The sequence below is a fragment of the Mustela nigripes genome, chromosome 8 (genome assembly GCF_022355385.1).
Source record: "Mustela nigripes isolate SB6536 chromosome 8, MUSNIG.SB6536, whole genome shotgun sequence".
NCBI lineage: Eukaryota > Metazoa > Chordata > Mammalia > Carnivora > Mustelidae > Mustela > Mustela nigripes.
The window spans coordinates 71,108,552-71,135,900 of NC_081564.1; the positions used below are offsets into that span (position 1 = coordinate 71,108,552).

At 42.0% G+C, this 27,349-nt stretch overlaps 1 protein-coding gene across 1 annotated transcript in view; it reads right to left on the reverse strand.

Moving 5' to 3' along the window:
- Window positions 1-6,528: 6,528 nt before the first annotated feature.
- Window positions 6,529-27,349, reverse strand: part of MBD2 (methyl-CpG binding domain protein 2) — a 67,320-nt gene continuing 46,499 nt past the window's right edge. Inside the window, exons 4-7 of the mRNA XM_059409694.1 lie at window positions 17,596-17,686; window positions 15,965-16,145; window positions 10,829-10,967; window positions 6,529-7,001 (exon numbers count right to left, since the gene is read on the reverse strand). Coding sequence (XP_059265677.1) covers window positions 10,841-10,967; window positions 15,965-16,145; window positions 17,596-17,686 — 399 coding nt within the window. The 3' untranslated portion in view covers window positions 6,529-7,001; window positions 10,829-10,840. The remainder of the gene's footprint in view (window positions 7,002-10,828; window positions 10,968-15,964; window positions 16,146-17,595; window positions 17,687-27,349) is intronic.

Sequence of the window (27,349 nt, forward strand, 5' to 3'; positions counted from 1 at the left end):
TTTAAAAGGGGGTTTTAGCTGGGAGTATCAATAGGTAACTGTGTAGACCAAGAACAAGAGGGTCATCTGAGGAATTCAGACCTGGTCCAAAAAGATAGAAACCCACCAGAAATGTCTCAGAACATCAGATAATCTAAAGGCACTTGAGCGAGACCTGGCAACAATATTTAAAAAGGCATAGGGCTGGAAGAGTTAGGGCAGGGAGAGCAGATAGAAGTCACTATAGTAACCCAGATAGGGTTAACAAAAGCCTGATATGAGTAACCTAAGAAAAATAATAATGAGAAGGAAAACTTGAAAGAACTCTGGGTGACTTATTGAACATTAGCACACAAAGCAAAGTCTAAATTTGGGCATGTACCGGTTAGCAATAGCTTGGTGGGGGGAGATTCATTCATTTCATGTTGATATTATTGATTTAACAAAAAGCCCAGGGAAGGTATGATCAGAGCTGGTCCAAGAATTCAAGATCGCCATTGAGAATCGGGCCTCTTGCTGGGTTTCCCAGTCCATCTTCCTTGCAGTGTTGGTTTTTCATCTTTATATTTGTCTCTTTGAGGTCACATGACAGTTGCTGAAGATCTAAGCATCAGATCTTAATCAGGAGCGTGAGGGTTGGCACCAGAACATCTGCGAATGGCTAGTGGGTTAACCAACCCTCTGTACCTGCCACAGATGGTTAAATAAGGAAATGGAAAAGATAAGAGGTTTCCTTTTCTATTTGAGGATATCATCTAAATTTAGGTGTAGACATCCGAATTAACAGGAGAGCACACTAAGTGGACGTGTTCGTGAGAGTATAGGTTTCTTCCTTGTCACATTTATCTCTTCCCCGAATTCCTCCTTATCAGGTAGGGATCTCCCATCCTTAACTCTTGCCTCTCCACTGGTCTTCAGGGATATGGCAGTGGAGCCTATTGGGTTTCATTAAAAAAAAAAAAAAAATAGAAGAACAAAGATTGTGACTGTTCCCTGAATGAGTTTAAAGTTCCAGGAAAGCAGAATGTGTTTTGTTCACTGAGTCACTGTGTTTCCCCGGGGCCGAGTGTGAGGTGACTAATCCATCCCTTCTCACAGCAGCTTTGGGAATACTCAAGTCCGGTTTGCTCTGAGGCAGCACCACAGTATTTTAAAAATAACTGTTATAGCTATACAGCTGTGGTTTCCTAATTTATAACATTATACTGAGTGACTCTATGTTTTGGGGGACACAGGGGAGGGAAAGAGAAAGATTTTCAAAGAAGGCCTTCATGCTACCATAAACAGCATTTTTTACCATGCTGTCATTTGTATCTTTCTCCTCACGTTTCCAAATGTTTCTATTTTCACACAACTAGCTGTTGTTGGGTCCCAGGCAGTTCAGTGTAAATCACACTGCTATCAGGGCACTGGGACAGCTCATCCTCCACTTCCCCCCTCCCCAAAATATCCCCTGCTTGGGTTCTCTCTTCGTCCAAGGAACGCTTGCCCAGTGAGAAAAACTCAGGGTAGCTCCTCAAAAAGCAGATCCTAATCCCCCCAAAAGTCACTTGGCTTGTTTGGAGGAAAGGGGCTGCTACTATTTGTGAAATGCGTGCCACACACCAGCCACTGGTATACATATTCTCCATCGAGAATTTTGTGGAGGCTGCGCCTACCTCAGAAGCACAGGTTATCACAAACCTTTGCATCCAATGGCAAGAACAGGCTCCTTGACTCCAGGGGTCCCTGAACCCTGGATAAGGAGTCCTGCACTGAGATAGTGGTCTTCAAACCCTTTTGATAATAAACCCTCTGGGGTGCTTGGGTGGCTCAGTCGGTTAAGCATCTGACTGTTGGTTTCAGCTCAGGTCATAATCTCATGGGTGATGATCTCATGGGTTATGGAATCGAGCCCCGTGTAGGGTCCCCGCCTCAGTGGGGAGTCTGCTTGAGATTCTCTCCCTCTGCCCCTCACCCACACAATCTCTCTCTCTCTCTCTAAAATAAATCAATCTTTAAAAAAGCTTTCAAAAACAAAAGCATATATCCCAATTGTTTGGGGATATTTACTTATAAATTACATGCATGTGCTACTCTACTAATATGTGTATAATAAAACACTCAAAAACTTTGATCTCAAAAGGATGAGAAGCAAACAAATATCAAAAAGGCAGGTATTTTTCCCACCCCTGGTGAATGCTTTTATTCATGCCCTAGATGCATGTGTAGACACACCCCACTTTAAAGCCCCTTTCCCCAGTGCCTACGGTCCAGCATCTTGCCGCTGGACTTCCTACAGCATCAAGCTCATGAAGCAAAAAGCTGAATGTACTACAGCAGAAAGAAAATGCTAACCCCCCCCAAGAAAAATAACTCCCAACATTCTGTGACTAAGTAAGAAACTGCATCTGTTCCCACCTGTTATAAAAGAGAAGTAATCCCAGTAAGGATTGCTTAGCAGAAGAGATCAATGGAAAAGCTTTGACCATTCCCACATAAAAGAAGTAGGTTTCCTATTTGAAAAATAAAAATAAAAAGCATCCTGCCCTATATAAGCGCTCAGAAGAGTCACACTGCACTTAATAAACCAAACTGTGTTGTTCTCTGAAGTCACAGAAAGAAATGCAGCTCGAAACCCAAGTGAAGAAGAGCATTGGAAGGTTGCAGGGCATTCTAGAAACAAAAGACCTCTGCACCTTTCTGGCCAGAGTAAGTCCTTTAACTTGCCTGCTTCTTAGATTCCTCAACTCTTAAATGGGGATAACATGCCTATAACATAGCTGAAACGTAAGTTAAAATTCAAACATGACATTAACAAGGGTGAAATTGTTCTATAAATTATGAGATGCTATAGAAGTGAAATAAAAACGTGTCTTCCTGCTATAAAAACAAAAGCTGAGTAATCGACAAAGTAACTTACATATATATGCCCTTCTAGAGAAATCAGTGTGTAACTTAAATTTTTGGAGCCCACCCCAGACCCTTTGAGACATGCAGATGATATCTTTCTGTTCCAGTTCCCAATCCCAAAGCCATTGCCAGTGAATCCTGTTGGAAGTGTCTCATGGAACCATCATCGTGAACCTGCACCTTCGGCGGGGGCCATTGCAGTGTGTTTTGTATGGAGGTCATGTCTGCATCCCCGCAGTGAAGGCAAGCGGGCTCGGGGAGCTGTGACAGCCCGGGCAGGGGCTATAGCCCCACAAGGTTTAGTGCGGCCTCCCTCTGCTTCTGTGGAGAAGCTTTCCGTCCTTTCTGCTCCGCAGACATTCCCGCCTATGATGGAGCAACTGTCTCAGCAAATGAAAGGTCACTGAATGAGCTCCGGACGCTTTGGGGACCTACATCCCAACCTAAAGCACCTTGTGTCCAGGAAGCATGGGCCACACTTACACAAACATTTTTAAAGCTTCAAAATTTATTGCTGTACATTTTCGCATAGCATTTACTATGGAAATACTAATAGTGCAAATATTTATTTTGGATTTTGTAGCATTTGAGAGATCACAAAGCTTTTTGATATCTTTTGCAATCATTTATGAAGATCTATTTTATTCAACTTATCTTTAAAATGCAAACAAGTAATCTTATATTCAGAGAGATGACATAATGCTTTCTAGATCTCTTTTCTAGGACAAAGAAATACACTGGAAGTCACCGGGGGCGCTCCTTCCCTCGAAAATACATCCGTCTCGCAACACCTGTCCCAGTGCAAGACTCGTTCATTTACAAATTCATTCAACAAATATTTATTAACAAAACTGTTATGTGCTGGGCACTGTGCTAGGCTCTGGGGACATTAAGATGAAAAGATGCAATCTCTGCTTTCATGGTGCTTACAGTCTAAAAGTAGAAACAGACATGCAAACAAATTTACAATACAATACAGTAAAGTGCTTCCATGGAGGTATTTACAAAATGCAGTGGGAACCTGGAAGAGGGAAGAACATCTGCCTGGAGAAATCAGGAACAGCTTCAGAGAGGAGGTAGCCACTGAGCTGAGACTTGACCAATAACCGGGAAGTTGCCATGTAGACAGGCAGGCAGAGGGAAGGACAGGTGCAAAGACACAGAGGCCCAAGGGGCACTGCAAAGGACTGAGTAACGCGGTTTTTCTGGCGCTGAAGGTGGGGAGAGTGGCAGGAGGAGCCGGACAGACGGGCGGATTTCAGACCATGAAGAGCCTTTTGATCATTCATCCATTTATTCAACAAACATTTATTAAGTGCTTACTATGTGCCAGGCACTAGGCTAAGTGCTGGGGTTGAAACAGGGAACAAGACAGACACATCCTCGCTCTCATGGAGCTTACATTCTAGTAAGAGATAGACAAACAGTTAACAAATAAATACAGATGTGGAAGACTATTCTACAAAGGAAATAAACAGAGTGCTGAGGCAGAAAATGAGTCTGAGGGGGGGTGGAGAGTAGTTACAGTTACTAGAAAATGCCTCTTGGAAGGGACAGGAAACAGACATCCGCAGGGGTTATAACGAGAGCAAGCCCCAGCGGAGCGCTCACTATGCACCAGGCACTGTGCTAAATAAACACTTTATAAACAGCATCTCGCTTAGTCCTCACGACGACTCTATGAGGTAGGTATTATTATTATTCCTATTTCACTGAGGAGGAACGGGCTCAAAGAGATTAAGTAACCTGACAAGTCACACACATGGCAAAATCAGGGTTCACACACAGGTTCTCTTCACTGCAAAGTGCTCACTCTTAAAAAGTTGTTCTTAAAATAATTCTAAAAATTAAAGAGAGGTGTGAGATTTTGAGCGTGGAAACGATACAGCCACGTTGGTTTTGAGGACCATTCTGAGGATGACGTGGAGGAGAAAAGGGAGCAGTGGAGAGAGAAGGAGAAGGAAGGCAGGAGGGAGCCCAGAGGAGAGGAAAGGCGGCTGGAGGGAGGCGGCGCTTGCGGGAACGGAGACGAGACATGGGAGAAGTGCATCTAGCAGTTCTGACAGGACTGATGGGGCAGGGAGCGGCATCTAGCATGACGCAGGGACGTCTGCCTTGAGCAATTGGATCAGAGGACTTGCTTCTACCCTAGTTAGGGAATGCAAGATGGTGGTAGATTTGGAGGATAAGATAATGAATTTCATTCTGGACATGTTGTCCTGTGGATAATATCTTGGGAACACCTGGATTTATGAGATGGTCCCAGTTGGACACCATGTAATGGCTTTCATACCGTATTCTCTACCTGAGCAAAGTATAGAAGAACAAAAATCAAAGCTGTGTATGTGTGTACATTGTGTTTTTGCTTTTACAAAAGCTGTTCATAAAAGCATGTCTATCTTGGTTGGATAATTTTGTAAAAAGAACATATGACCCCCAAGGTGAAGTTACCCCAAGCTTGATAACAAAAGAGAACTCATGAACTTGGGGAAGTCTAAGAAAAGCCTTTGGACATCCATTCTAAGTAGTTACAACAGGTGTTAAAAAGAAATCAGTATAACCTCCTATTGCCAGCCCCACGGGGGCAGCTGATGGGCCCAGAACATGCCTCCTTGGCCAATGGTCTGCCCAGCGTCTGCAATCATCCCTCTCATTTGCCAGCGAGACTGCTCTGAGGATACTAGTGGCCTAAGGCCCAGAGATCCAAGTTGAACATAAATCAGGAATTCCAAAAAGGTGTTATTTACGTAGTTTGGCATAAGGTCCAGAGAGACAACAGCCCCCACCTAGCCAGATGTATTGCTTTGACTATTTTCTCTCCCTTCCTTAGGAACGGGAAGGGTGCTGGAGGTAGCCGTAATAGAATGTACATGTGACAGTTACATGGACTTGGTCACACTGGGGACCACATCATTTCTGGGTCTAATGTTAGAAGAACTCAGAGTGAAGAAGCACATATACCCTTCCCACAGAAAGGTATTACTTCTCAAAATGTATTTAAATTTGCTAATGAACACTCCCCTCCTTTTCTTGGCATCAGATTAACTTAAACATGTTTTGATTTGAAAACTCACTTAATGACGTTATGCCAGTTCTAGTAATTTAGGTATCAAGGAATTCAAGCGGGAATGAAGTGACACTGAGGAGTTTCAACAACAAGACGCTAATACTGTGGAGGCCAGGTACTGATTAGAAAAGTGCTGCGATCTGGCTCACGAAGCACCTCCGTCTAGAAAGCTGCCTCTCTCTGTGGCAAAGTCTAACCTGCACCTGCTAACTCGCAGGGCCAGTGGACATTAGAAGATCCAAAGTGTCCTAGAAAAAAAACGGCAGACGTGGACCTGGCAGTACTATCTGGAGGGTACCTGTGTACCTCACTCATGCCCAAGGGAACAAAATGCTTTATTTTTATAGAACTAACAAAAGTATTCGTCACAGGAGAAAAAAAAAACACCACACATACTAGATGGTACCTTAGAAGTCAGGGGAAAGCAGCACGTTTCCACGCTTTCCGGAGGCGAATTTCAAATGCATGAGCTACTCTCCACCTCCATTCGAGACCTAAGGCCCAGGGATCACAGCTGATTGTAAATCAGGAATCCTAAGGCGGGAGGCTACTTATTATGTGTGCTCTTTAACAGAAAGAATTCCAATCAGTCTGTGAATATAATCATTTATTTGTCTTTACAGTGATGATGGAAGAATGTACAGGTGTCCTCTTTCAATAAAGTATAAAAATCTGTTTATATACAGTGAAGTCACAATAATCTTTAATTGGGAGATTTATTTGGTACTCCTGATTGGTTCATATTAAAACAGGGGGGAAAACAAATATTTCACGTTAAGTGCTACATTTCCAGTAGATTGCACCTGGCATCAAAAGCTCAGCTTCATCTTAAGGGTCCTGCTTGAAATTACAAAAGTCTAATTTTAAGTCCTAGGACTCAAAATAAACATCATTTTTTGAATAATAGATATATACATCAAAAATACATCTAAAAAGGCATTGGTTAGCGCTATTAAAAAGCTCTATGTGCTCGGGTACGTTTTTTCTTACAAGCAAAACCCAGTGGAAACGCTTTTGTTCAATTCTAGAAATTTGCTCTTGGGGAAAGTTGGTCGAAAGTTACCTGTAAGGAAAAACAAACAAACTTAAGTACTGCGATGATTTCTCAGGTGAGGTCAGCAGAACTTTAAAAAAGTACTTAGAAGCTTAATTTCACTTAGAACCACATTTTTAAAGCCTTAACATTTAGTTACAGCACTTTGCACATAAAAAAAGTTTCAACATATCCCCTCGTTATTTCAAGTGCTTTAATAATAAATTTATACTCATGTCATTTTCAGAGAAATCAAATGTATAGCTTTGTATCTGACACAAATGTTTTCTATCTATAATTAAACCTGTACAAAAAGAGAAATCATACAAATAAAAAAGGAAAACCGTAATAGACAGCTAAATCCAAACAGGTTTTTTTGCCCTTCTTCTTATTTTTTCTTATTAACATAGAATGTATTATTTGCCCCAGGGGTACAGGTCTGTGAATCATCAGACTTACACATTTCACAGCACTCACCATAGCACAAACCCTCCCCAATGCCCATCGCCCCGCCACCCCATCCCTCCCACCAAACACAAAATTTTTGAGAGAATTTAGAAAAACGTCAACTAACCATGATTTATTTTACTTCGGAGCATTTATGTCTGACAAGCACTGAAGCCTTCTCATTATTTAACCTGGCTGATCCGGTATGGAGCAATTGCAGATAGGACTATTTATAGATCTGATCCTGTATCCCATTTATAGCTAAGTATTTTGACACCTTTGGTTTTTATAGTTTTCTTCTTCTTGCAAGCACTCCTAAAATTTTGATAACCTGGGTACCTCATTATGACTGTAAAATTTTAACACAGTAAATCCCAACCAGTTATTGAGGACATACATAAAACAAATAAATCAAGGCCCCCGTTGCTAATAAGAAGTGTGAGGGAGCCGAGTCATGATGAGGCTGACAGACCCGAACGGAACTCTGTGGTGCTGGTTCCACCTCTTACAGCCATGTGACGAGGGCCAGGACCTCGCCTTTGGTCAAGCCCGGTTCTACCTCTTCTGTAGGTTATCATGAACACGTAATGAAGTCCAGCAGCAGTGCTCTGGTTTATGAAACACTTCCAAGTGTACATGAATCTAAATGAGTCAGTTAGGCAAATTTAATCTTGCTAATTAAGGAATGCTTCTAATTCTTCCACAGCCTTCAAGTCCACTAGCCTGGTCCAATAATACCATTCTCAAGTTTGCAGTGTGATACATACACTATGAAACTCTCTCTACCCAACATGCCTAAATAACGGCTATAGTAAGTATATATTAAAAGTCTAATGACTCAGTATTAATTAGTTTGTTCCCACCATTAACCACATTTGTGCGAGGCAGTGAGCAACGCCAGCTTTTATATGAGCAAAGTGCCTCATCCCTGACACACGCTTGCTCACATAACTTAGGGTGCCGCCTTGATATGCACCTGCAAAGTCATCTGCGAAGCCAGCAAGGGTCTAGTGAAACCGCAGTTAGATGATCCTCGATTGTCTTAAACTGTTTTTAGAAGAGCCTGAGAGACAACAAAAAGCTGGAAAGCTCTGAAGAAGAGGAGGGCTTTTCTAGAGTCGGTTCTGAGAAAGCACAGACACCGTCCTGATGGCCAGCCCGCGTTCCAGAGACAGTGTGGTGGAAGCCCTCAGACGAAAGAAACACGGCTCAGGCCTCCCTCCGAAGGATTTGACAAACACCAACCACTCTCATCAGAGCCCAAAACATACCCTTGCCAGAGCAGAAAACAAGAATTAAGATGAACATGGCATCTCCCTGTCCTCAATAAGGGGGAAGAAAAAAACTTAAAATAGCACTGAACTGGATTGCAACACTCTGTGTGTTCAGAAAACGGTCACCAAATGGTGACACTGTCACTAAAGATGTAACAGAAGGCATTACAGCTATTACCTGATTTCTTATCCCTGCGGCAGGGGCTGCGCTCCCTGATCTCCCACAAAGGCACAGATGGGATGGGGTGGTTGTGTGAACCGTGAACTCGGCCTTCCCGCACACAGTACCCCGTCTGTGTCTGTACCAAACAGGCCCCTGGCCCTCCCCACAGTGGTTCCAGGGAAACACCTGGAGCCAGCCACGCCACTCTCCCACGTCACTTCCGCTCACTCACCTGATCCACTTGATTCGGTCTCCAAATACATCTCAAACGGACCTTTGCTTAACTCTTTTTCTCTGCGCCCACTGCCAACACCCCTGTGAAGCCATGTCTCTCTCGCTGCCAGACTACAACGGCCCCCACCGGTCACCCTGCCTCCAGGCTCTCCTGTTCCCATCCTCTTTCTCAGGGAGCAGCCGCAAGGGTCTTATAACCATTTTTTTTAAGCTTTTTTTTTTTTTTTAATTTGACAGAGAGAGACACAGCGAGAGAGGGAACACAAGTAGGGGGAGTGGGGGAGGGAGAAGCAGGCCTCCTGCTGAGCAAGGAGCCTGATGCAGGGATCGATCCCAGGACCCTGGGATCAGAACCTGAGCCGGAGGCAAATGCTTGATGGCTGAGCCACCCCGGGGCCCCCACAAGGATCTTATAAATAAGCAGATCTCATCACCTTCCTCAGGCTCCAGTGGATTCCCACTGGCTTTGATGTTAACCAGTAACCCATAAGGCTAAGTATGATTCGACTGACCTCTTCACATTCTCCCAACCCTCCCCAGATTACATTCTACCTGTGAAGATCACTTTTTTGTTCCCTAAAGGCAGCAACTTCTCCTTGTTGTTTCTTTTGATGGGAACCCTTTCTACCCAGACTCTGGCCTACGGCTGCTCGCCCTTGAGACTCAACGTCAGTGTCACCGCCTCAGAGAGGCTTTGGTGACCCTTCACATCCTACCAGCTCCCCTGCCACCGGCTCTCTGGGTAGTTTTGCTTTTCCTTCGGAGCACTTATCACAGTTGGTAATTACGGAGCTATGTCAGCATTTGTTCAATACAACTATACAGTAAGTTCTGTGAGCACAGGGACTGTGTGGTCATGGCCACCACTGTGTCCCCAGAACTAGCACTGAAGGTAAGAATGACTAGTGGGATGAGGGGCAGGTCCCCAGACTGAAAGGGACAGGCAGGACAGGTCCCAGAACAATTGAAGTTAGGACTCTCACTCTGTTCCTTTTCCCTCTGTCTCTCTTTCTCTCCCTGATACCCTTCAGTTTTGGCTTCAAAGGACACAAATAAATAATCGACTTATGGGGAGCACAAAATAAGACAAGACCCACCAAAGCAAAGCAGGATGGCAGTTGGAAAGCAAGATACCGCACGAGCCCTTGGGGACTTGACAACAACAACCTAACTAGAAAATACAGCCATCAGGACACAGCCTGTGACACTCACGTGAGCTCACAATAGGGTCCAAGTTTGTATGCTGTAAGGTAAATTATTTATTCTCTTATAAAATGACCTTCCCATTCTTTCTGTATCAAGCCTGCGCTGCAGAGAACCTAGAAAAAAAGAGGGACTTTGCCTACCTTACAGCCATAATTTGAAGGAGGGTACAACAGACCCCAGAAAGAGCGTGGTGGGGGCGACAGCCACCTTCATCTCCTGCAGCCACTGCCCCCACCTGCAAGAGTCCTTTGTCCCTTCCCCTGCCTGTTTCTAAGGACACCTTGCAGGTTTTCCACCTGGCATTAAAGAAGGAGGTTAGATCCCTTGCAAGTGGCTGCAGGGCCGTGAATGTCTGCATGTCAAGAGGACGAACGCACGGGACTCTTAAACAGAGAGGAGGCCAAAAACAGTACCTGCCTGTCTCTGCAGCGGAGAAGCTTTTTTAGATTCGCCTGAGGCAGGCTACAAAGGCCAAAAGCAAGAAAAGAAAACAGCTTCGGCTGTAAGTCTCTCTCTCTCTGCTCCTAGTTTACCTGATCATCTTCTTAGGCTTCATCTCCACTGTCCATTTCAATATCCATCTCTTCCGTATCAGCAGCTCGGGACAGGATGTCTGCCATCAGCGCTTCTTCCAATTTTTTGCGTACTTGCTGTACTCGCTCTTCCTGTTTCCTTTGATAAAATACAGTAAAGATACACTGATAGTCTGGCCAGGAGTGGGAATATGCAGCTGGTACTACAGGTTATGTTTAGTTCAAAATCATGAAAATTCCGGAGAAGAGCACATTTCCTTCTCCCCAGACCTTGCAAGACTTTCCCCGACGCCCACAAAACCAAACTGCGCAGAAGGTGAGCCTGGCCAAAAAGAGGGATATTTAGATAAGCAGGTATTCCACACCTCACAGAGAATTCTGGTAGGAGTAGATTTAGCTCAGTGACTTTTTCTTCAACTTCAAAAACTTCAAGATTTGGGGTTATTGTTATAAAGGATATTAGAAATAACTTTTAAGCAGGAATAAAAGAAAGAAATTATAGGAGAATAAAGAAGAGATTTTTTTTTCACCTAAGCAGAGAGATGGAAAAAGTGAAGACATGACTGAGATTGGCATTCCTCGGCTATGTTAGGGAAGGACAGACAGAGCTCTCTCCTGGGTTCCCAGTCCTGCTGAGAGCAGCATCGTAAAGAAGCCAAGACCACAGGACCCTATTTACCATGGAGAGAAACTGAAGGGCATCTCGTTGAGATGAGTGGAGTGTTTAAGAACATGCCACAAGTTTCTCTGTGTTTGGGGGATTACAGTGGAACCTCAAAAGTGAAAGTTAGTAATACCAAGTCATCAAAGAAAAAAAAAAGGTTCTGAACCATTTGATGGGAAACAAAGCACAGGAAGAAAGTCTATTGTTATGTACTTAATGTTTCAAAATCAGAAAAAAAAAATTCAGTCGTTCCCTGACAGTACAAGAGAGGGATTCCCAAAATAGTTGTTTTTGTTTTTGACAGAGAGAAATCACAAGTAGGCGGAGCAGCAGGCAGAGAGGAGGAAGCCGACTCCCCGCTAAGCAGAGAGCCCAATGCAGGGCTCCATCCCAGGACTCTGAGATCATGACCTGAGCTGAAGGCAGAGACTTAACCCACTGAGCCACCCAGGCGCTCCCCTAAAATAGTTCTAATGAGCCAAGCCAGTAAATAGCAATTCACATCCAGAGCCAGGAGAGGAGGCCAAGAAGAAACAAAAGAGAAGGGAAAACAATGGGAAGTTAAGAGTCTTCAAAAAAAAAAAAAAAGAAAGGGAAAGAAGCAAAGGTACGGGTAGAAGCATTAGCCCTGACTTTCTAGTGGGACAAAGCACTTCCTGAGACCAGGGGAAAGGCAATTAGGATGGATGTCAAATGGGAAATGGAACAGTAACAAGTAAGAGACACAACAAGGAATACTGAGGGTTCCACAGTCGGGGGGGGGGGGGGGGCGGGAGGTGATACTCTCTATTGATATGGAGGAAAGCAAAGCACAGCACTGCTCAAACCTGGGAATGCACAAGGGTAGGAGGGGAACATTCTGGAAATTGGTGCTAAGATTCACTGAGTATGTGTACTTCTTGTGTCCTCGACCATTTGTAAAGTTACATTGTCTAGATTCCATCTGATCTATTTCATGAGACTCTGTCCAAGGGGAAAAGCTAACAGAAATCACATAGGCACAAAAACCTTAATGTCCTCTGTACCCAAGTCCAAAAACAGCACAAGGAGTTAAAAGGTATAGGCTTCCACTTTTTATTGAATTTTCACAAAGAAGGAGACTGTCACTGAGTTAGTCTGAGCTCTCTAGCCTCTGTCATATTAAAAGGAACTGGAGTTGAACAGATTTTTATATTGTTGGAGCAGGGTCAAGAAGAACACACTGTTTATTTCTTACACAGTTAGTCAGTCTTGCCTCTGGCCTTGTGACTCAAGGTTTATGACAAATGGCCTATCAGTCGCATTAGCAATCTCTCACTCCTAATAAGAGAGTATGAGAATCTGCGCAAGTGCCCTAGAGTAATCCTGTTAGGGAGAAATAGAGCAAATTGTGCTTTTGGCTGGAAAAGTATATCTTAAACTCTAATGTTTGCTTGATTCCCTTTTGTCTTGAGCATTACTTCCCATACTTATGGAAGCTGAAATTAAAGCATTTCCCCATTGGGGCAGGAAGAATTCTAACATAGCCCCTGGCCCTGGATAGACTCCTTAGTATAATTCCTTCCCCTTAAGGATAGGCAGAACTTGTAAATAGGCCAGGCTATCCCTCTATGACTAGGTTACTAATCGATAGACCTTGAGTTAATCAAAAGAGATTATCCCAAAGGGCCCAGCCTAATAAGAGAAACTCCTAAAAGGGGCTATGCCCTTCCTGGAAAAAAGTTGGGAGAGGGAATGTGGAGGGGACTTCAGAGCAAGGAACTGACATCTGACTCTAAAGCCTGGGAACAGCCTATCCCACATCCAGCAAGATACTCAGAGGCTCCAGTCCTACAACTAAAAGGAAATGAATTCTGCAACAATCACAGGAAACTGAAAGAAGACTCTCCAGAAGGGAATGCAGTCCAACCAACACTTTGGTTTCAGCCTTGTAAGACCCTGGGCAAAGAATCCACTTGTGTCTGGCCCAGGCTTCTGGCCTATGGAACTGTGAGTGGTTGGGTGTTGCTTTAGGCTGTTAAGTTTGTGAGAACTTGTTATTTATATTATTTATATTAAAAAACGAATACAGGGACACCTGAGTGGCTCAGTTGCTTAAGCGAGGGACTCTTGATTTCAGCTCAGATCTTGATCTTGGGTTGTGAGATCAAGCCCCACCTCCGGCTCTGAGCTGTGGTGAGTCTGCTTGGGATTCTCTCCCTCTCCCCCTCCCCCATTTGCTTGAGCTCTCTCTCTCTCTCTCTCTAATAAGTAAATCTAAAAACAAAAACAAAAACAAAAAACAAAACAAATACAGAAGGTGCCTATGTGGCTCAGTTTGTTAAGAGACTAACTCTATCTCAGCTCAGATCTTGATCTCAGGGTCATGAGTCCAAGCCCCAAAAACAAAACAAAAAAACCCCAAATACATCCATGAATGAAAACATTATCAAATATGCTAATATATACATATACACACACACACACTTGTCTGCATATATATATATGTATTTAATAGTTTTTAGTTAAAGCTTTAATATAAACAGAATATTGGCTGTACGATTACAGAAAGGGTAAAAGTTCCATGTGCAGTAATTTATTTAGAAACTGCATTAATTCAATAAGAAATATTTGCTTAATAATTTCTGTTACTACAATTAAATCAGATGGAAAATTTGTTAAACAAGTTTACCCTAAAAGGAAATCATGCAGTTCTGGCTTTGAGATTTCCCCTACCATCAAAAGATCTGCTGTTGAAGCCATCAGCATTCCCATGACGTCACTCAGAGGCCCTCGGTCAACACCCGTGATGACCTGGCAGAACCCCTGCTGATTAACTGGGTATTCATTCCAAGACAGGTAAGAACTTGTCTCCAGAGGAATTTCCTTCCTCAAGGGTAAGAATAAGCCAAAGAGCAAGGTGACTCCTCCCCGTGATTTTACATTTTGTTTTTCTTTAAAAATAAAGCTGATCGTAAATTCCACACAATCAGTAAACATGAATGCAACTTTGAGCTATGTTACATCTTTGCAAAAGGAGCTACTTTAAAACCCAGGAAAGGCTTTCCAATTACAAATGTAGCTAGACTCATTCATTTAAAAACATTTTCATGCCAACTTTTTATGGATTTAGAAAAAAAATACAAATACAAAACATATTTTAAAATTATATGATTCAAAAGTGCCACCTGCTGGTTTTGTCTAGGAATAATACTCCAATAAAACCTGATTTAACATTCAGAGGGTAGAAATAGTGAAGCAGACACACTGTCCTATTTTTAAAGAAAATACAACACACTACAGTCTCATTATAAAGTAATGATACTCAAATTCATAAATCCCATATAAGAATTTCTTTCTGGTCTTAATATCTGAAGTAGTTTGCTTCTTTTGAGCACATTTTTCTAGGCATTACCAATCTGGATTGTATGTTTTCTTTTCACTATTTGCTGCTAAAAACCTAACTTGTGCAGGGTGCCTGGTAGCTCAGTGAGTTAAGCCTCTGCCTTCATCTCAGGTCGTGATCTCAGGGTCCTGGGATCAAGCCCAGCATTGGGCTCTCTGCTCAGCAGGGAGCCTGCTTCCCCCTCTCTCTGCCTGCCTCTCTGCCTACTTGTGATATCTCTCTCTCTCTGTCAAATAAATAAATACATATTAAAACAAACAAACCAACAAACCAAAAACCTAACTTGTGGCCCCATCTTAGGAAGCAGAAGATGTTAAGAGATGCAGCTTGTATCCTTGCCTGTCTCCTGACTCTGCTTTACTGCTTTATGCTTTACCCTTTGCTTGATCTTTGCCATTTGGCTTCTCATCTGGCTTTATTGTGTGCGTGTGTGTCTTTGAAGCCACCTGAAATCTTTACTTGAAACAAGATGAAGCGGAGATAAATAAATCTCTAAACTGAGCTTAAGAGAGTAAATATAATCAGGATAAGCAAACGGGACTCTAAAAACACAACTCCGTTTAAAGCAGCATGGTTGGGGGTGCCTGGGTGGCTCAGCGGGTTAGGCCGCTGCCTTCGGCTCAGGTCATGAACTTGGAGTCCTGGGATCGAGCCCCGCATCAGGCTCTCTGCTCAGCAGGGAGCCTGCTTCCTCCTCTCTCTCTGCCTGCCTCTCTGCCTGCTTGTGATCTCTCTCAATAAATCTCTCTCAAATAAATAAAAATTTAAAAAAATTTTTTAAAAAAAGCAGCATGGTTGTGATCTGCTTTAAATAGAGATTGGTCTGCAAAGAAACCAATGCAGGAAGCAATCAGAAAAGGCATCACTGAGTGCGAGGGATACTTCATAGCAGAAAGTCAGAACTCCCAAGTGCAGAAGACACTCAGTAACAATGTGGAGAGAGTACAACCGATGGGTCCTTCCGATACCACTGTGACACTTCCACCTTTTTCCAAGCATGTATTTGTTTTAAATGTTCCATATCACCTTCTGTTAATTTCACAAAAGATCTGTTAAAATGTATCCAGTGTAAAGAACAAGTTTTTGAAGCTATGTTACATGGCCTTACCTAATGTCTTCATCTGTGACAATGAAAGCCTTGCAGAGGGGTTGAGATGTGTTCAGCCAAACAGCGGGGTTCTTTTCCACAGCAGCGGAGGAGACCTGCCCTGTGATTGGTGCAGAGCTGGTGTGCAAAGCGCTGGCAACAGCAGATAAGAGGGTCTCATCATTACTACCTGGACCAACTCCTGCAATTAGAAATATATACCGGCTAAATTTTGGGAATTTCTAGATGCGCTAAGCAAATCTTACGTAACCTAAAACAACTGATATTTTTATGTTTGTCTGGAATCATATATTTAAAACTGACACAAGCCAAAGAAGTAAAGGATAATATCGTATCTATTCATAGTTTCTGTATACCAAAGAATTCGCATTAAAAGAAAACAGTAACAACAGACTCCTGGGTGGCACAGTCAGTTAAGCATCTGACTCTTAGTTTCGGCTCAGGTGATAATCTCAGGGTTGTGCAATCGAGCCCCACGTGAGTCTGCTTCACTCTCTCCCTCTGCCCCACCAACCAAAATAAATAAGTAAACCTTAAAGAAAAAAACAGTAACAAAATGGCTGAGCAATTCAATAAAACTTTACCAACTTCAAAATACATTTTCCAAGCCAACTTTTTAAACTTGGCTACATTTCCTCAAGCAGGGTCAACTATTTTAGTGATCTAAATGCATTCTAAAGTCATATTATACCCAAGTCTCCCTATTAATGTATCCCTAAAGTCCTAGAATAGTTTCTCTTACAGTTTTTAATATTAATTTCTACCAATATCTCCACAATTTTCTTTGTTTTGGGACTTCGAAGGAAAAGCCAATGCAAGCATGTTCTACCTGCAGCTTTCACATCTTTTTCAAATGCCAAACAAAATATCCAAATTAATAAAATAATTGCATACCTTGACTACTTCTAGGGGACTACTGGTAGGCAACATGACCACATTTAAACGCATTGCTTAAAGTCCTAAACTTATTAAACCAGTTAAAGCAATAATTTTCAAGAACATAGAGGGATAACATAATGTCATAACCATGAATGAGGAGAAATTTTGAGCAATCCACACTATCAACATTTAGAAGCCAAAGTTCTAATGCTTGAGAAGCAATGCTTCTCTATAATTGGAATTAACATGGGAAATGACAGGCACACTAGGTAACTGAGTTCTACAACTCAGACCCCACTTGCTGCTGTTACTAGACCAAGATGCACCTGTTCCCACGGCTACAGGCAGCAGGAGTTGGTGCAGGGAGAGGCAAGAGTTGTTAGCTGTTCTTTAGGTAAGAGGAAGAGTGAAAGGGCAAGTGCTGGAGCCAGATGCTGCTTTGGGCAGGAACCTTGAGAAATTCTGCCATTCAGCTGCATTTGGTTCTAAAAGCAGCACATGGGTTAATTTATATGATGAACCTAACCTAAAGCCAAAGTTTTTAAACAGAAAAAAAATCTGAAACATCCCTGCAACACACAAGCTTTTCAGATCCATTTTTCCTGGGTTTACTAAAACACAAAAGGAACATCATCCAGCGAGGCATCCAATCCCCCAGTGTAAAGACCCTGTCTTCATCATTTCTGATTCCATAGCAGCTAACACAGAGCCTGGCACACAGCAGGTACTGCCCAACTGGATTTGGATAATACCTTGAAGACCTTTAGGTAGTTCCATGGTTTTTATAATTTGTTCTGTTACATCTGATGCACTAAGTCCTTGTAGCCTCTTCTCCCAGAAAAGCTGTAAGGCAAAACAGCACTTGTTAATACACATTCCTAGGACAAGAAAGTAGCGCATCGATGCTGCTGAATGATGAAATTGAGATCATTTCAATAGTTTCCTAATTTCCCCATTTTTTTCCTTATAGATACTAAATGACATTCCAAATATGAATTATTTCAACACATCACAATTCTTTCAATGATATTAATCAAAAGACGTTTATTTTATGCAATCTACTCAATTGTTACAGTACTACAGATTTTTATATGCCATATATTACTACATATAGTACTTCATAAGGTCTCTTCCAAAGAATATAACTTGAAGCTTTAGAGATTCATTTGGTATGAAAATTTAATGTTCTAATGTATGAGGGAAAAGAAAACACATTATGTAATACCCCTTCATCCAATATCATTAGGGAAAAAGCTCCTCCACCTGTGTGACTTTTCTACAATACTGAAGGTTACCCTTTGGCATACTTTTAAGGGGTAAAGAGCCAATTTTAATGGAAACATCTCTAAAATGTTTTGCATACTCCCTTGCTCTTTAAAAAGGGTGTCCCTTTCATGAGCAACTTTCCCCCTGTTGTATGGAGCCCAGGTCACTTTAGTCACTCAGTGGCCCTACATCCTCATTCTGGGCTCGAGTCAGCACACTGAAGGCTCCTCGTACTCCATGGGGCCACTGTGGAATGCAGTTGTTCAGTCAAACACTAAATGGTCCAAGACAGTTCTGCTGTTTGCTCTTATAACCTTCCTATACTTCATTTTCTCTCCTAGTCAGTTATTACTTCTCAGTAATGTCATTCATCTGTTCCACAGGTATTTACTGAGCTCCAACTAGGAGCTGCACTGTGGACACAGCACTAGACACACTAGACACATAGCACTGTGTCTTTGTCCTCAAGCCTTATCTCTTTCCTAGGCTCTCTCTTATTTACTGCAGCCCAAAAACAGATACAGGAATTCCTTAGGACTCCATGTACCTGTCTTTAACCCTGGACACCTGGGTCCTGTCACAAGTAGGTACAGAAAAAAATATTGAATGCCCAAATATGGAGTAACAGGACTCAGAGTGAGAATCTTGAGGGACCCACAAACCTAAACTGAAACCCCAGCTCTAGATGTCTAAACCTTCCATTGCCTCTTTTGTAAAATGTGACAGCAATGAGGACCACATCAGATTAACGTGGAGTCTAACAAGGCCATGTCCATAAAAAACCTGTCAGGGAGTAGGCGCAAGGTTTATTATATTTACTTTTAGCAAATTTTGACCACTCTGAGGGCTGATATTTTGACTCTGAGATATATGAAAAATGCCAGGTAATTGCCCTCCAGATAAATGCAAGACACAATAAAATCTCCTTACGGCAGAAGAGTAGTATGTTGGATCTCTAATAACCCCCCTGCGAGCACCAAGAGTGACCTGCAAAGGAACACCTCACTCTCTTCTCTATGGTAATGACTCCTTACATCTCCCTATAAATTATGTCATCAGCAGAAAACATGGTCAACATATATGAAGATACGAATGCATTAACCATCATGGGTGAACAATAGTTAGGTGAAGGTAATAGTTGATAAATGTGATAAATGTCCCAAGAAACCCCACCTGTTATTTACTTTTTGTGGGAAATAATATCATCTATGATTATCACAACTATGGGAAAAAAAACAAAACAAATGCCAGTTAATTCCTAATGAAAAAGGAAAAAGTATCTGGAAGAATCAGTGAGTATGAGATTAGTAAGTGCTTTTATAATGAAATTATAACTTAATTTGCAAAATAAATCAACACTACCCAAAGTATGGAAGTTATGTACAGATATGATCACTAATATTTTACATAAAATTCCAATTTGAGATATCAAAAGTTCAATTTTTTACATTCTACAATTTTTCACTCTCAATTTCTAAATTCCTATTAACGGAAAGGGTAATGATGCAAAACTTAGAAAGGATTATTTTGCAGAATAAGCCTTGAACTGAGAAACGCATGCATGGCTCTAGATTACAAGTCCTGGTATCATCACATACCATCTGACAGCCCCCAACTGAGCCTGGAGTTGAATCAGATACGCACCGAAAACCTCTCTATAAATGAAATGCTTATGCCATGAAAATGGAGATACATGGATTTAGGTGTGCGTATGTATGTATGTTGAACGTGTATTTCTACCCCCACTCGTGCTCCCCAGAGGAGGTGGGAGATGTGGGAAAGGCCAGAGAAGGAAGAAAAGGCTGGTTGATCACAGAGGACGCACGGCGGGCACAGGTCACCAGTGCCCTGCTCTCCGTCCTGCCCACGGCTCATTCAACACTCCTCAGCTCACCTAATTTTCGCGAGAACTGCAAGTCTTCATGAGATAGATGTCTCTTTACAAATCCGTATCTTCCTGACTCACTGCCCTACATTCATTTCCTCAGGCCATTATCTGTTTTGTTTTGGGGCTGGGGGCTTCTTTGTATTTTAAAATATTTTCTTAAATTGACATGGGCATTATGCCCCGTGAAAGAAGCTGGTCTTTTACGCACTGGATGATTCCATTTCTATGATATTCTGAGGAAGAAAAAACTATAGGGATAGTTGCCAGGGTGGAGGGAGGGTCTGACTAAAAAGACCAGCACAAGGGAATTCGTTGGGGGTGCTGTAACTGTTCTCTGGTTTTTAATATATATGAACTTTCTCCAGCTGCTAGAATGACCATTTCCTTTATTTTCCAAGCCAGTTCCTTAAGGAATGACCACTCTGCAGACTCCATCCTCCAGGCCCATTTCAACGTTATTACCCCAGCCCTTTCCTCATTTCACCGAATTTACTTTAGGAGGTGGTCAGCTCCTCTTACCAAATTCAATGACCTTTTCTCTTGACCTCTGATCACTTTATAACCCTGCGTGCTGTGGAGAGGTACAGGGAGGGGAGAAGTCTTCTTCCTAAATTTAAAATTTCCTGACCTGCTCATTTGTGAATTCCTTGTTTATACTAGGTGACAAATCGTGGCCATCTGGAGTTCTTATTACATTCCTTCTCCAGCCACTAAAAGTCCAAAGACAGACAGACTGACAGAAAGAAAGAAAGATGATCTCCCTAAATTTGTAAGAAGCCTCCCTCTACCAAAGCTATCCAGTCTCTTCCGTCACACCTCCAGAAGCACTGTGGCTTTCATAAATCCTGACCTACCCACTGAAAGTCTGATTTCACCTGCCAAATCCATTGATATTCTCAGTGTAACCCTGCTGCCTGATGTGAGGCCAAATAATCAATTTAACACTTTAAAGGAATAGTGATTTAATATTTAGAGAAAATCCCAAAATTTGCTATCAACCTCAGTTATTATCTCTCTTTCTAATCCCCACTAATTAGAGTCTCCAGATGCCTTTATACCCTGGTGTGGTTTTTGTTTGTTTGTTTGTTTGTTTGTGTCATCCTCCAGCATGTAAGAAAACTGGAGAGCTCCAATTTCGGAGCTTCACATTATATTGCCAAAAATCTGGGCAATGCCCTGTCCAGCTGATTAGCTGATAGAGAAGCAGAAGCTGGGATTAAAGGTGATCCCAAACCACAACAGTGTCTAAAATATCAGTGACAGGGTCTGCATGGCTTTGAAGGAACCAGCTTTCTGGACACTGGAGCTCATCTCCACACCTTTGCTACTCACACGGACAGAGGAAGTACCTCTACCCCACCAGCGGAATTACAGATGGGTGCACTTTGTCTACCTCAGAGTCATCGGGGACAAACAGGATAGTGTGTTATGAAAGCTACTTCTTTAGTGAGAGGATCAATCTGTTTTCTGAAAATAAGACCAACCCAGATACAACTATAGTAGCATTTTCTTTTCTTAATTGCTGTGGATTTAACTGGGACTTTGGGGGATTTGTTCAACTTGGCTTCCAGAGGATATCCAAAGAAGAGGGTAAGGAAGAAACAGGGATTGCAAAGGAACTGCTCAAATCACATACAAACATACATCCCTGTTCTGATGCACTGGGAACTTGGGCTAGTTATGTTGATTAGTACTGCCCTCCAAAACCCTGATATATGTACTATGAAGGAATCTGCTTTTCTGAGGAAGTCAGGACAAGATGGTTTACTGGAAAAAAGTAATCAGAGGATCAATCCAAATTCAACAAATGTTCTTTTAGTACCCATTATGTGTGAAGTATTTTGCTAGGCCTGGAGATAGTTACTAGGATAACTGGCAATTGCTGACCTCTCAGTGCTGTTTGGTGGGAAACTAGCAAAACGCTACAAGGTAGACCATGACAACCACAACAATGCAGATACAAACTTAACTTCAATTTGGGAGAATCTTGGAAGGCTTTCAGGAAGAGGCAGCTCTTGAAAGAAATGTGTAAGAGTTCTACAAAGCAGCAAAGTCAGCCAAGGAAATAGCTTAAGCAGGCAAGGATGGGAGACAAGAGTAGCAATTAGTATTTCTACGTGTTCTCACACAGAGGAATAACCACAGCAGCTTATTTTAAATGTATATCCCAAGGTCTCAGCCCTAGGGATTCTGTCCAGTAGGTCTGGGTTATGGGGCCAGATTTATTATATACAGACATATGTATATGTCTTAGAAGAGTCTGATGCAGGCCCACGGATCTCAGTTTGAGAACTGGTTTGGTTTGTGTTGAAAGAACTGTAGTGCACACATAGGGCTGGTTTATACTGATCACCAAGATCTCCGAGTTTTATTCCTGATTACAACAGAAAAGTAAAAAAGTATATTATTCTACTCTGTCCTTGCAGAGAACTGGAGGAATATATTTGCCTTTCTCTTCCTCACTGCAAGAAGACATGTGTCAAGGTATATTTAAGAGCACATCAAATTGTTCAGGCATAAATAGAGAAAGGGCTGACCCAAAGTTCTGCTGATGCCCGGTCATATTCTCTTGGTGGAAAAGAGGAGGAGGAAGAGGACAACCTACCACTTACCCACCACCAAGCCCCATCCAGAGGCCTGGCCCTGTGCTCAGTGCTTTATGTACAGAAATCCAGTGACTCTTTGCTACAGATTTTTGAAGAAGACATTATTAGTCCCATGTAGAGTCACTTACCAAGGGTTGCATAACTAGTCAGTGGTGCAGCTGGAATTAAAACTCAGGTCAGTGTGATCAAATGGTCTTGATCTTAATAATAACAGCTCTGCAAGAGCATTTACATATTTGGCTCTATGTTAGATCAGAAGGTAACAGGCCTCAGACACTTCCACTCATGAAATCACAGGCCGACAAAAGTTTTTAAAAATGCCAAGAAAACTGTCGAGTTACTCTTAATCCATTTGCCCACTAAGTAAGACTGTGTAAGTCATCAATTGTAGGCAATTTGTGCTGATGCCTGCCTCCTCTTTGGGCAAAATTAAGAGACCCAGGCTTGTAATGTTTAGGCTAAAGCTAGCATGGAGTTTTAAGATACCAAACCATAATTTGGGGAAGCTTACATGATAAAACCCAAAGAACCGATGTTATATATATTCTCTGCAAATTAGCTTTCTTAGAATTAATTGCAAGTACCGACCCCATTGAACATCAAATTTTTATTTGGTGGATGGAAATTAAAGTCTGAGACCCCCTAATCCAAGAAAATGCTTTCAGATGAGTCCCACTAACAACAGAGTGGTAGCAGGCATTTTATGAAGCAGGAAGGGGAAGTGATTTAGTGAGCATACAAAACTGAACACTTTTGAATTTTTTCTATAAGAATACTATTTTAGGTTAACTATATTAGTATCTATTTCTCATGAAATATTAAAAGCATGCAGATCAAATATACCAGTATTATTTTCATCAACCCTTATATTTAATTTGAAAAGCACCGCTGTGCCTGTGTATCGTTCAAAAAAAATTCACTGATGAAGAGAAACTGACCTTCTGTTTATACTCATAACATCAACTTGACAGTAAATTGTCAAGGGCAGGAAGGGTAGGAAGGTTCACTTCTGAGTAGCAGAGTGACTGGTAGTGGGCTTGAGTTCAAATTCTTGCTTTGTCACTTACTAGTTTTATAAAGTTAAACAACTTAACTTATCCCAATGTCATTTTCCAACTCTAGGGAAAGGGAAAATAAAAACGATCTTAAAGAGTTTCAGAAACTAAATGAGGACGTTTTACAAACACTTGAACATGCCCAGTACAGAGCAATTATCATCTTACTACATTTTTCAGCATACTGATAATATAACAGCATTCAATAGGTAAATGGAGATCTTATTAAAATTAATAAATATAAACAAATCAACAAATTACCCACTCTGAAAGAGAACTATTCATACATGAAGACTGAGCACCTGTGCTTGAATCTGCCCTTCCCTCCCAGATTTTCAGCTGGGGTTTTCTTTCTACAAATATCTTAAAACTCCTCCTTTTCCTCCTCTCATCCAAGCCAGACTGCCTCTCACCTAGACCAGAGTTGGTTGGGAGAACTCTGGTGAGCAGGACCAGCCACATAATTTGCAGGACTCAGTGAAATGAAAATGAAATCAGGAAGTCCCTTGTTCAAAAAGTATTAAGAATTTCACAATAGCAACAGGCATGGGCTATCCTAAGCACGGGGCCTATGCACCCGCACCCACGACATCCAAGGTGGGAAACACAGTGCTGGGGGAAAGGAGAAACTGGCAGGGAAAGGAGACCCCTGTGCCATGCAGCAGGATATAGGAAAATGCTGTGATCTGATCTCATTCTGTGAATTTCATAAAAGAAGGAAGATGACGGAAAATAGTTCTGGCTGGGCCTATGCACAAAGGAACCTTCCTATAATTCCCAGTTAAAATAATGCAAGGATTTTTCTTTTAATTTTATTTATTTATTTATTTGATAGAGAAAACACAAGTAGGCAGAGAGGCAGGCAGAGAGAGAGAGGAAGCAGGCTCCCTGCTGAGCAGAGAGCCCGATGCGGGGCTCGATTCCAGGACCCCGAGATCATGACCTGAGCCGAAGGCAGAGGCTTAACCCACTGAGCCACCCAGGCGCCCCAATAATACAGGGATTTTTCATCCCTCCCGCCACTGCTCATTTGGAGGACTGTGAGAGGATCACTGCCAAGGCCCCCACAGTTGAGCAGCATGAGTGAGGAAGGAGAGAACCCAGGGAATGAGGAAACCATAATGGGGAAGAACAGTGGGAAGCCCAGAGAAGGATCAGAATTTTGTTCTATTTAAAGTCCAGTGGATAAAATGGGTAGCTTTTAATTAAGATTTCCTGAAACTGTAATTTTCTTGTTATTTTTACTCCATCTATTTCCATGTTGTGATGATAGTAAAGCCCTTAGAAAAACCTCAAAATGGCTCTGCACTTATTTCAAGAACAGAAGGTAGGAGAGAATCAGGGAATGCAAACTACATTTCCATTATTCAGTGAAGCAGGAAGAGAAAGAAAAACAAAACAAAACAAAACAAACAAAAAAACTTGAACCAGGAACAATGGCCTAAAGAAGTTTCCCAATCTTGGCATCATTAACATTCGGGTTGGACAATTCTTTGTTGCGGCTGTTCAGTGGCATCCCTGGCCTATACCCACTATGTGCCACCAGCACTACCCCCACTTTGACAACCGAAAATGGCTCTAGACATTGCCAAATTTCCCTGGGTATATGGGGGAAGACAGTACAAAATCAGGTCTGGTTGAGAACCCCTGGTTCAGAGGAAGACAAAGAGGACAGGTGAGAGGTATACAGTGCGAGGAGCCCGAATCGCATTGCTGAAACAGAAAGAAGAGCCCTCCACTGGTAGATGCCATGACTGCCGCCAGCTCCTTTCCCAACTTCCAAGAGTCTCGATCAGAGATCATCACTCCTGAGCCTTATAAGAACCATCCCAAGGAGCTTGGAGCTGGGCACGTCTTCTGTCACTGCCAGGCAAGGGTGTAAGACAAAGCTGAAGTGGGAGAAATATTTCTTACCTTAAGAGTTGAAATTTAAGGCACTCCCAGATAGAAACATGGTTATAAACAGTAAACATTTTTAATAATTCAGACACACCTAAGATTAAATGGTCTTTTATAGGCCGGTCTGGGATTCCAGAACCATTTATAAAACCATTTCTACTGGAAGCTGTAGAGTTTCAAATAACTGAAACATGACATTTTATATCCCAACCCATAAGTTAGAAAGAATCTGTATGTTCAGATTTTAGAAAGAGTTCTTTGTTATTCCCAAAGGGTCAGAGACCACATGCATGTTCAAATCTGCCACCAACTACCAAGAAAGGCACATCTCCATTCAGAATGATTTTAGGTATTCAAGTCTAGTTAGAGCAACAAAACAGAACCAAACATCTTGAACGTGTTAATTTCCATAAGATATTAATGTCCTACCTACAGGTAGGACCTGAGCAATTCTAAATTAAAAGGCCAGAGAAGGGGCGCCTGGGTGGCTCAGTGGGTTAAAGCCTCTGCCTTTGGCTTGGGTCATGATCTCAGGGTCCTGGGATCGAGTCCCGCATCGGGCTCTCTGCTCAGCAGGGAGCCTGCTTCCTCTTCTCTCTGCCTGCCTCTCTGCGTACTTTTGATCTCTCTCTGTCAAATAAATAAATAAAATCTTTAAAAAAAAAAAAAAAAAAAGGCCAGAGAAAAAGTATCTCACCAAACTGAGCCACAGAAAATCTTAAAACTGATCTTAGCCTTCATATACTGTTTGAAAATACATCCTCCCTTACCTTTTGAAATTACAATCTCCACCAAAAGAGTAAACTGATTATGTATAGAAACATACTGAAATTTCAATAATGAAACCAAGTTCATCTAAAACACTTATATATCTGAACTATTTCTCACTGATTATTTTGAATATGTACCACAAGCTGAATGTTAGTTAGCTCGTATGCCAAGAAGCTGTAACCACAGACTCTGTGCTGACCAGAAAGCCAGGAGCTCAAGTGCAAGGGCCCTGAGCCTCTTCAAATATCCCTTCTACCATAGACCTCCTCCAAGTCATTTACCCTTTCTTTACTTATCTTTTGTCTCAGAGGAATAAGTATCCTGCTGCTTTTCTCAGATTATCTCTACACTTGGCTCTTGGTCATATCCTCCGCCTCCTCCCGTTCTTGCCCCAACAATTTGCCCAACTTCTCTTCCTACATTTTCCATCTTCCTTCTTCCTCTCCTTGGGCTTCCTTCCCTGAAGAGACTGATATACTCCAACACTGATAACCTAAAAAATGTCCCTATGCACACACACAACTTCTCCCTCAAACCAGCTCTATCTTCCTCTTTCTACTAGAAAAGAAACTTTCCCTCTATTTCCTGGACCTTCCATTCATTCTCTTCCTCCTAAACTCTACTCTACTCCTATTAGTATATTAACACTGATCGCTTCTCAGCCTTTTGGCCAAGATCAAGTGTAGCATATTAACACTGACCTGCCCAAGGTCACAGTAACCTCGTCATTACCAAATCCAGTTCCTGACTCAAGCCCTACCTCACTGTTGAAATCATCTGCTGTCAGAAGACTTAGGAAAGTCTCTTTTATGATGGTTCTCTGTATGCTTCTGTATTTTCTATTACTGTTAAGAAACAAATTAAAACTAATGGTAGGAGTCAAGGAAATAAGACTATGAGAATTTTTTTCTAACAAAAACAAATATTTACAATGCATGAATGGGATATACCTTTTAAAGAATCTGTTAATAATTTGTAACATAGAAGAACTTAAAGTCACTTTTAAAATCTCACAATTTTA